Source organism: Antedon bifida, chromosome 8 (assembly GCF_963402885.1).
Source record: "Antedon bifida chromosome 8, ecAntBifi1.1, whole genome shotgun sequence".
Lineage (NCBI taxonomy): Eukaryota > Metazoa > Echinodermata > Crinoidea > Comatulida > Antedonidae > Antedon > Antedon bifida.
Window position 1 is genome coordinate 14,235,171 of NC_136233.1, and position 10,972 is coordinate 14,246,142.

Below are 10,972 nucleotides of genomic sequence, written 5' to 3' on the forward strand. Positions count from 1 at the left end.
ACAGAGCTGTAGAAGGTACTAGTTTGTTGAGACAAAATATTTAAACTAAGTCTGAATGGGCATCTCCTTATTAATATGGGCCATAGGCAAGAAAGTGCCATGGATAACAGGCTTTGTAACTACACCCTGTAGAAATCTTGACCATTCATTAAAAAAAAGAGAAGTAATTGTGCTTTTACAGCACTAATCTTATCAACAACAGGTACAGCATTTATTTAAGTAATGTAAATGTAAATGTTTCTTTTAACTTGGATTATACTATCACCATTGTTTACTTGACAAGCCATACAACTAAGAGCCTATATCCTATTCACGTAAACACACTTGACTCTAGTAAACATTTTAAAAGCTCATTTAAAATTTATTCATACCAAATACCACTCCTTCAACTAAATTCATGTTACATATTTTCAAAATAAAACAAATTTAACACAAATGTAAATATTTAAGTTATGTTATGTTTAAAAGTGAGTGTAATGAAAACTGAGGTAGGCTAATAATAGAACACAGGTATTGACGTAAACATAAACAAAAGGTTTTGGCAAGCTTCCAGTTTGAGCAAAAAAGTTGTTTATGTTTTATTACCATTAAATAAAGATCAGAATCTTTACTACATCTGGGACGCAAAGCTTGTAAATATTAATGTCAAAATAATTACATAACCGTGTTAAAAAAGCAATACATGTGTAGTCAGGATTTTTACAAGGGGGTTCATTTTTCCACAAAAAATAAATTGTGTACTTTTATCATATGGGCTACACTTTGTGACCACTTTAAATTGGACCCAAGTCCAAATTGGACCTCCTCTAAATTGTATACCTACTGTACATATATACAATGAATAAAACAGCAATTTTGTTTGACAAAAAAAGTGTGATGTGCCCAAATATGGTAGTGATATGACATCATCATGTCCATATATGGGCACATCACATTTTTTTTATAGTGTAGACAGAGCTTAGTAGGCTGGCTTAGGTGCCTTTTTTTACCACAAACAATGAGTTGGATTTAAACCTAACCCGTGCACAACAAATATTGTTTATTAAAATAAATGTTAAATTTTACTGGCTATTACAAGTGCCAAACCGAAGGCTTCCAATCTGAGATACCATGAGACTTTTGACCTATTATAGCATTGTGTATAATTGTCTATTATTTACAGTTGTATGGACACACAGATAGTTTAATCTCTCATCAATCCTAAGGTGAAAAAACTAAATATTTGGATTACTGTATACATGTAGGACATGTGATTTTAACCAAAACACCCAAGTAACAAGTTCAAAATCTGTTATTAAACCCAAACTACTGAAATTTCATTGAACAAAACCAGAACCCCATTGAAAATGTCACATTGATTTTGCGACTTTTATATAAAATGGGGGACTCAATTATCATGGTAGATCATCATGGCATTGTGCGACATTTCTCATCATCACTGTAAGGGCGTGTGGCGCAGTGTGTTGGACGTTCGACTACTGATCGTGAGATCGAGGTTCGGATCCAACTCTTGCTGCATTACTTGTATCCTTAGGCAAGATACTTTACTTCCGTTTGCCTTTCTCCACCCAGGTGTATAAATGGGAACCCGGTTAGATAAATACACAACTTTGCGCTGATTACTAGCTGCATTATGGGAGTATGTTGCCATATGTGTTTGATCAGGAAAAAATGACTGGGGTAATAATGTTCAGCGCCTAGAGGTTTCACAACATTAGGCGCTATATAAATCCAGGATATTATTATCATGGTACACACACTTCATTTTTAATTACATATTTTTTTTTAATCATTATTTATGGCAATTCGAAACAAAGCCTCTGGTGAGATCGGATTGAGAACAAAAATGAGGCCGGTTGCTAATAAAAAATAATTTCCCTTGAATTAATCCTTAAGCTACCATAAACATGCAACCAAAAAAGTAGATTAAATTCTCATTATAAAAACTTTTATTAAATTATACTTTACGAACAAAAACACTTTATCCACAAAAAGTACACAAGTAGAATCAAATAATGCAGATTTGTTTTTAATGTTATACTTATTTCCATAGTAACTATGGTTTCCATAGTAACCATGGTTTTGATATATGTTACATCCACGCAAATAAGACAAGTGGTACGTTGGGCAAGAGACCTCAACTGTGTCATCAAATTTACTGGCCAATGTTGATTTTATAACTAAAATTTATTTTGACCTTAATGGGGTCATTGAACTCTCTAGAGACAATATTATTTCAAATCCTACATACTAGCTGCTAACAAGAAAAAATGGTTAATTTTGTTATGAGGTTATGCACATTTTGCCCAACTTTATTATATATTTTATTCATAATTTGCTGACACAAGTAACCAAAAAACTTGTCCCAATTCCATGACAGCAGTAATATTTCAACCTTGGTTGGATTAAACTACGGTATACCAAAATGTTTAGTTCATCCTAAAAAACGAGACGTTGTCCTCGTCCTGCATATGCATACTTGTTATACATAATCTAGGATAATAATGTGATCCAATTTGTGGGATATTTTCATGATTGACTACTTTTTTACAATCATACGACTTAGTTGAATGAATATTCCTCAAATTCCATGGGACAAAACAATGGGATATGTATGACATGTCTAGCATAGCTAGTGTGTAGTTTGATTGTGATGGTTACTAATACCACTTTACACTGCCTGCCGAGCTAAAAAGAATCCCCTCTCATATTTACGGATAAATTTCCTTTTCAGATCTGATTTAGCCTGAATCACATACAAGTTAATTCAGTGACCAGAGGAAATTTTTCTTGTTTTCACCAGCTTACAATTTTTGTATTTCAGGGCTCTGGTACAGCCTGAAATACGCAATTAATAAAAAAGAATAACCTATCTTTATATACTGTTTAATACTAGGGCCAAACCAATATTCAGGGGACACCTCTATTAAAGGACACGCATCCTTAGTTCTCAAAGGTCATCCCCATATAATAAGGGTTTTACTGTATTTAATAGGAGGTATAGGCCTAAAATGGTCCATAACATATTATCAATAGGGGTACATATACTTTCCCACCCAGAATTTGTCAAAGTCACCTTGCTCCCCTCAGTTAGCAAGTCAACAACCTTAAACACCACTATATCCTCACCTGTTTACACACATGGGGGGTTTTACATTTTATGGTTCTACACACCTGTAAAACAAGTTATCAATGTTGTGCAAACCTACAGTCTAAAGGGAATAGCAGATATGTACTACTACTGAATTGAAAGAAGAGCAATCGTTTTACGAGCAATAACATCCGGTCTGGACATGTAAATACAAATATACTAATGTAATAATTATAATACCTTTATTGCAAATTTATGCATAATAATAATTTGTATGCAATAAGAAATGTTATTGCATGACAAATATTCTTTCATTTCATTTATTTACAAATTAAAATACATTTGTTCAATGACCAATAAATAACACTTTTATGTCAGTGGCACTCAACCATGCAGTGATGCATCCATGAACAAATGGAATGTACAGAAAAACACATACAAATCACAAAGATTTTACTAATACAGTAATAGAATGATGGGGTAAATACAAAATCCACAAATATTGAATGCAAAACAACAAACAAATTTATATTCTTTTTCCTAATATTTTTATACAATGTGATACATGTAGGTATTAATTCTGTGTTTTTTGTTTTAATATTTTTCTCTACTCTGTTTCCTATTAATATTATCCTGATTTCTTGAACCTTAAATCCCATATGCAGTTTTTGTCTCTTGGTATACCATTGGCCTATTTAAGTTAGGCTTATTAAATGTACTATAAATAAAATGATTAAAATTGGGGAAAAAAGTGTTCCCATAACCTTAAACTCAGATGCCCTTATGACATTTAGGTTAAGTACCGGCCTTTTTTATAGGAACCTATACATTTTGATCCATGAATTTTTTCACCGATTTGTTCTTATCTCATTTCTGTAAATTATTTTACTTGGCAAAATAGAATTTTGGCAAGTATAGTACTTGATTTGTATGTTTGTTTATTGTTAGCACGATAGCGCCTACTTTTCAAATTATCATTCTGAATTTGGTGTAAATAGGTATATGCATACAGTTTTACTGAAATTCAAGAAAATCGGTTCATTGATAACTTTAAAAATATATAATAACAAAAAAGCATGGGCCGAAATATCAACATGCACCCAGCCTCTGTAGCAAAGAAAGTACTTCACTCAGTTTCCGAGTGCTTTCATTTTTATTTTGGGCAAATTTCCAAACAAGAAACTGGCCTATACACAATACACTATATACATAAAAAAAAAGTTGATCATGGTGGTATTGGCATATATACTATTATTCCAAGATGTAAATAACAACATAAATTCAAATAATAATAAAAACAATCATTTATGAAATACCAACGTCAACAGGTGACACATGATATGTGACACACTCAGGTCAAAGGTCGTATTAATTCTTTGAAAATCAGGGTTAAAGAACTATACTTCTACCCTCAGTCTTATTTCACTTTTAGACCACCTTTATGAGGAATTCTTTGACGCACGTAGGCCTAAAATTTAATAACCTGCAAAAAAAAACTAGGCCTCATAATGTCAAAAGATTTTGATATACTATTTTATATAGGCAAATGTGATACTTGTAGGAAAAATTGTATAATAAATAGCATTATTTCCAACAATAATCCCAAATAAATGGCAAGACATCAGAAGGACCAAAGTTCAAACAATATAGAAGATATGCAATAATCAATGTTCATTTGTGTACAGTATTTTAAAACCCTAACCTAATTAAGGTTAGTTGTGACATTTAGTAGTAGGGTCACAATTACAGCATTCAGCCTCATCCCTAGAGGAGGGTTCTTTTGATTTTCTCATGACTTTGATCTATTTAAAGAATTTCACCTAAGTATATAAAATTAGTATTCTCCCAAGATTTTATTAATTGAATGATAAAGTGTCGGACATTAGACAAACAGAGGATTATAATCGAAGGTTAAACAATAATATAATTTTACAGGTGAAATCTTTTGTGGAATTTTAATTAAATTCTATAAATTTTATTGCCTTAATTTAATATTATGGATATTTTGTTTATGTCAGTCTGTGGTACATCACTTGGCACTGTTCCCGCTATTATACTATCTATGAACTTTTAATACCTTAGAGGGCCACTCCTGGTCTTGGTCTCTTCACAATTGAATATGGACTCCACAACTGATTCCAAGACCTGTCAATACCCTTTTGTCAATGTGTGAGTGGAAATCTAAACCAAACAAAACATATTTGCTTTATACTGGCATTAGATTTTAACCTATATACTGAAATGAAAGGTTAAACTTTTCTGCTTTATAGGGAATTGTTTACATTGGATAAAATTACATGCAAGAGAATTTAAGATTTTGGGGTTGATACAGTATTAATAATTCATGTAAGATTTACAATTACTAAACAATTTGAAAGTGTCAAATATGTTCCTTTTATTGGACTATATTCTGCTTAGTGCTATTATTGATTAGTCATTAAATATTAATACAAGGCTAACAGAACTTCAATTGATAAAATAGTAAGATAATACTTGTGACCCAACAAAGTGCCTCTTTAATAGGGGTCTCCCCATTATAGGGGTTGACCATGTTAAACATATGTCTCTCATTCATTCAGAGGAAATTCAGAGTGTCCAGAACAGGGGTTCAAGTCATAGGAAGTGACCCCTTAAGTGCAATGCCCCTCATTCTTTTCATGGGAAAAGTATTTCCTAAAATAGGAATGTTCACTGAATATGGTTGGCCATAGTTTTAAACATAATAAATTGCCCTTCATTTGTTTCATGGGAAAAGTGTTATATAAGCTTTAAAATAGAACTGGTTATTGGAATTACACACATTTTTTGTGAAACATTTTTTACAACACCCAATCCCACACTCTGACATCCACATACATGCAATACACGTATCCTTTGTTGTTATTCATTCAGTCATATATAACAAAAAATGATTGTAGACCTACTGAGGACAGGTGGCAGTTTAAGTGTCAGACCACATGTATTGTACAACATAAATCACATAAAACACAATTATTACTCGTTTGGAACTAAATCAACTTAGCTAGGTCACAATGGTGACAAAGTTTAAATAAATTAAATATTATTTTGGATTGTGTCCAAGATTTTCCACACCTTTTTCTGGCTGTTTTTTATTGGCTATATATAAAAAAAAAATATCTAAAATCTACTCTATTATGTATTACATGATTCTTGATCTTTGTCTCAGTATCATCATAGGCAAATTTTGTAATACAGTGTCTATGTGTTCACATGTTACTGATACGGTACCATAGGCTATAAGCCTCACTTTGGTGTCACATGTGATAATGTGACAGTGTATTACAGAATTTGCCTACGATACTAGACATATAATAATATTATATGGCAATAGGCATACAGTTACAGTACATATACTCTGGTGTCTAGACTCTATGATAATTACAATTTATAATTAAATAAGTCGTTATGTTGAAAACAAAGTAAATTAAATAATTCTGTTATTAGATATTTTGTTGATTATTTGAATTAAAGAAAGTTATTTGACGTAAACTTACCAAAACTTTTATGAAATCCAAGTTTCTTAACTTTTTATGAAATATAGATGGCGCTAGACAAAATTCAAATTCTACTCATAAAAACGTCTGATAAATTACTGTATTGAATTATTTCCATAGAATACGAAATACAGTTATGAATAATAAATTATAAGGTATGCATTTATAATAGGATGTTTTACATCAAGGCTCAAGCTAAATCGCTATAAATGTAACTTTGACTGAAGCTGTCGTCTGCGTGCTGTGTGAGCCCAGCGCGTGAGATGATTTAGTCCTCCTAACGTGGTCCGGGCCTCGCTCGGTACGGTGGTTTCTCTCACCTTACACAGGCTCTCATAATTATCCATTTCCTACTGTCTAAATTAGGCCTTTTACATTAAACCATGGATTTTGATGATATATTTTATACCGTATATACTGTATATATATAAAATGAACAATATTATCTACCTAATAGGCCTAACGAACGTCCTTTCAAATCTCTGTCAGAAGCCTCTTCGATTTAAGTTTTCGAACTTGCCTCCCAAAGACTTAGGTTTTATGAAACGCCTATTGTGCCTTTATGAAACATTTCAGAGTATATGGTAGCAACCCCACTCCCCACAAAGGTTGGTTGTATAATCCCGTTATTTTCTGAACTTCAGACTATATCCATCGGATTAAAGATATTTGTCTGTACAGTACTCTGTCTTAAACTATATGAGAGCTTTGATTTCATCGTAAAGAACCAATACAATCGCCCCTCCAGTACTGCGCATTATGTTGGTAAAGGCACCTTTATAGAAAGCTGTTGAGCCTTCATGTTGAGCAATCTTCTTCCAGCAATCCAATGTATTCTTGTACATTTTATCTTTGCGGCCAGACTGCATCATCATACGACGCCGAACCGTGTCGAAGGGGTACGCCATGATTCCTGAAGTAATGACGGCAGATTGAGCGATGATCCATTTGTTAAACATGTTACCCTTATACGGAATAGCTCCTTTAGCCGTATCATACAATCCAAAGTAAGCTGCACGGTAGATAATCATGCATTGAAAAGACGCAGAAAAACCTCTGTAAAGACCCAAGTATCCATCGGATTTGTAAATTGAAGCAAGGCAGTTTCCCAATCCGGTGAATTGACGGGCAGACCCCTTTCCGACATCGGTTGCCAAACGAGTACGAGCAAAGTCCAATGGGTATACAAAAACTAAAGACGTACCGCCGGCTGCTCCACCGGAGGCCAAGTTACCCAAGAAAAACTTGAAGAATTGCTTGTTCTTATCAACACCCCCAAGGAAAATCTGCTTGTATTTGTCTTTGAAGGCGAAATTGAGAGCTTGCGTTGGGAAGTATCTGATGACGTTTGTCAGGTTACCTCTCCATAGTGAGAAGAATCCTTGCTCTTTAGTAACACGTGCAAAACAATCGACGATGCCTTTGTATTGTTGGTCAGCAGCAATTTGCTCTGAGGCCGCTTGAAGCTAAAAAGAAAATATACAATATGAGTAATTAACAATACGCACCATTTTAGGGAAGTTTGAACTTATTTCACAAATGTTGGATCCGTTACTTTACTAACGGGTAAAATGTTCGAATCCGTTTAGTGACTATTATTAAATACCAATACAAATATGCAAAATGTCAGTTTCCAATATGTAATTACCTGCAGAAGAAGCTTAACTCTATCAATAGGTGCTATCACCGTCTTTGATATAGCGGCAGCAATTCCTCCTGCCACCGAATCTTTCACAAAAGAAACTGCCTGATCTTGTAGTACTGTTGTCGACATCTTCTGGTGTAGGCCTACTCGAATAGTTATTATAACTGCACCTCAAGATTTAACATCCACTTCTACTTCTCAATACCACTGCAGAACCAGTAAGAATAACAAGTTTAGCAGTATTAGTAGGTTTAGTGACTTTTTTGTGGAAATACAAGGCCTGAATTTTCGACTTTTGCTGGTTTTTTTTTTTATTTCACGACAATAGTAAAAGAGCTTTTTAACCAGTACTTTTGATGTAGTCTAACTTGAACTAACACAGTAGGCCTACTGGCTAAAATCCGGTTGACAGAAGTTATTCAATACACAAATTACTTATTTATTATTTTATGCATATTTATCTTGATTTTGAGCAGCTTTTATAGTTGGATCTTTAATAACTTTATGGTTATTTATTATCATATTAGGCCTATCTCTGTTTTGTTTATATTCATTACATAAATATGAAGTGCCTTATGGTCTGAGAATACAAGGTTCAACCCGTGATTTGTTTACAAATAAAGAAAATGATTACAATAAACTAAAATTAACATAATTAATGATAATGGGTTAAATGGTAAGAATATTTTTTATTGACGGTTCTATAAAATAAGACAGACGAGCATTCAAATGAATAATATGAAACATTCATTTTTATTTACACATGCTGTTATTCAACAGTAGGCCTAGGCCTAAACATTTATTCAATAGTAATAGGCATACGGTTCTAGGCCTATAGCACAAATTCGGGTTCCTTTTGTGCTAACTCATAGTTTAAGGTGAGGAAAACACTCTTCCCCCTCTTTTTGTTTATTCAAACGGTTTTTAATAAGTAAGATCTCATTTTCTGGCAACCGACAGAAGTAAAACTCTTTAAATGTTCGCACCTCAGCAACAAGGCATTGATCTTTTCGTTAATCATGCATCTCCCCCACTCTTCTTGTTTACATCCGGGTTAAGTCACTATGTCATGTGTACATACATTTTAAAGTAAAACACTATCGCAGCATGATATCATGTCAATTATAACGAATATATAATATTCAAATTCAACATAAACAAACAAACAAACATAAAAGACTTGTCCGAGAGTTTACGGTGTTGCCCTAAACAATAAGAGCTTTGATTTCATCGTAAAGTACCAATACAATCGCACCTCCAGTACTGCGCATCAGGTTAGTAAAAGCACCTTTAAAGAAAGCTTTGCCACCTTCTTGTTGAGCAATCTTCTTCCAGCAATCCATTGTATTCTTGTACATTTTATCTTTGCGACCAGACTGCATCATCATACGACGTCTGACGGTATCAAATGGATACGAGATGATTCCTGAAGCCGTGGCAACAGATTGAGCGATGACCCATGAGTAAAAGATGTTGACCTTGTACGGAATAGCTCCTTTAGCCGTATCATACAATCCAAAAAAAGCTGCACGGTAGATAATGATGCCTTGTAAAGACGTAAAGAAGCCTCTGTAAAGACCCAAATATCCATCGGATCTGTAAATTGAAGCAAGGCAGTTTCCCAATCCGGTGAATTGACGGGCAGACCCTTTTCCAACATCGGTTGCCAATCGAGTACGAGCAAAGTCCAATGGGTATACAAAAACTAAAGACGTACCACCGGCTGCTCCACCGGAGGCCAAGTTACCCAAGAAAAACTTAAAGAATTGCTTATTCTTATCAACACCTCCAAGGAAGATCTGCTTGTATTTGTCTTTGAAGGCGAAATTGAGAGCTTGTGTTGGAAAGTATCTAATGACGTTTGTCAGGTTACCTCTCCATAATGAGAAAAAGCCTTGCTCTTTAGTAACACGTGAAAAACAATCGACGATACCTTTGTATTGCTGGTCAGCAGCAATTTGCTTTGAGGCCGCTTGAAGCTAAAAACAAGTAACATAAATGATAAAACATGAACGTTTTTGTATACTACAATAGTATATAATAGTTTTTTTTTAGCAGATTGATGTAGTAGTAGAATCGGCCAACTTTTCACCGCCGCGGCGATGGAAGGTTCGACACATCTCTTGGAAAGGAAGCTCATAGATATATTAACTTTAATAATAATTGTCTGATATGATATACAAGTTAACACACATTTTGTAGTCCCCAGAATTCATTAAACTTTTCCAATTTTTGATTCACTAATTTACTAACGTAGTATATACCTACACTGTAATAGTTCGATAAATAAACTGTCAATTCATATACCTATACGCGACAATTCAGGTCATATCATAATGCAATTACCTGTAGAAGAAGCTTGACTCTCTCAATGGGTGCTACCATTGTCTTTGATATAGCGGCAGCAATTCCTCCTGCCGCTAAATCTTTAGCAAAAGAAACTGCTTGATCTTGACCGGTTTTCGACATCTTGGAAGTTCGACTGGAATGGTTCTTACTGCACCCGGTGATACACTAATATATACATTTCACAATAGGTTACTATTGCGCAACTAGTAAAGGACAAAGTCCACTTTTAGCAGTATTACTCATAACAACCGTAATAGTAGGTATACTGTATTTTCCGAGGAAAGAAGCTTGGATTGCCAACTTTTTACCATTGTTGTATGTTATAAAAAAAGAGCCCCGCATGTCGCCCGAAGGTTACACGCTAATCACACG

General features: G+C 34.0%; 2 protein-coding genes across 2 annotated transcripts; both read right to left on the reverse strand.

Moving 5' to 3' along the window:
- Positions 1-7,301: 7,301 nt before the first annotated feature.
- LOC144851151 (ADP/ATP translocase 1-like) lies at positions 7,302-8,403 on the reverse strand. The gene is made up of 2 exons (XM_078708710.1): positions 8,255-8,403; positions 7,302-8,072 (listed from the first exon to the last, which is right to left on the reverse strand). The coding sequence occupies exons 1-2, from the start codon at positions 8,378-8,380 to the stop codon at positions 7,302-7,304; spliced, it is 897 nt and encodes a 298-aa protein (XP_078564836.1). The 5' UTR covers positions 8,381-8,403.
- Positions 8,404-8,733: 330 nt separating this feature from the next.
- Positions 8,734-10,775, reverse strand: LOC144851150 (ADP,ATP carrier protein-like). The gene is made up of 2 exons (XM_078708709.1): positions 10,598-10,775; positions 8,734-10,230 (listed from the first exon to the last, which is right to left on the reverse strand). The coding sequence occupies exons 1-2, from the start codon at positions 10,718-10,720 to the stop codon at positions 9,457-9,459; spliced, it is 897 nt and encodes a 298-aa protein (XP_078564835.1). The 5' UTR covers positions 10,721-10,775; the 3' UTR covers positions 8,734-9,456.
- Positions 10,776-10,972: the final 197 nt, after the last annotated feature.

Excerpts from the sequence above, each read along its gene's own strand:
- LOC144851151 (XM_078708710.1), bottom strand. The coding sequence starts at position 8,380 with ATGTCGACAACAGTACTACAAGATCAGGCAGTTTCTTTTGTGAAAGAT. Across the intron at positions 8,073-8,254 it reads GAGTTAAGCTTCTTCTGCAG|CTTCAAGCGGCCTCAGAGCA; the intron begins GTAATTACATAT and ends TTTTCTTTTTAG.
- LOC144851150 (XM_078708709.1), bottom strand. The coding sequence starts at position 10,720 with ATGTCGAAAACCGGTCAAGATCAAGCAGTTTCTTTTGCTAAAGATTTA. Across the intron at positions 10,231-10,597 it reads GAGTCAAGCTTCTTCTACAG|CTTCAAGCGGCCTCAAAGCA; the intron begins GTAATTGCATTA and ends ACTTGTTTTTAG.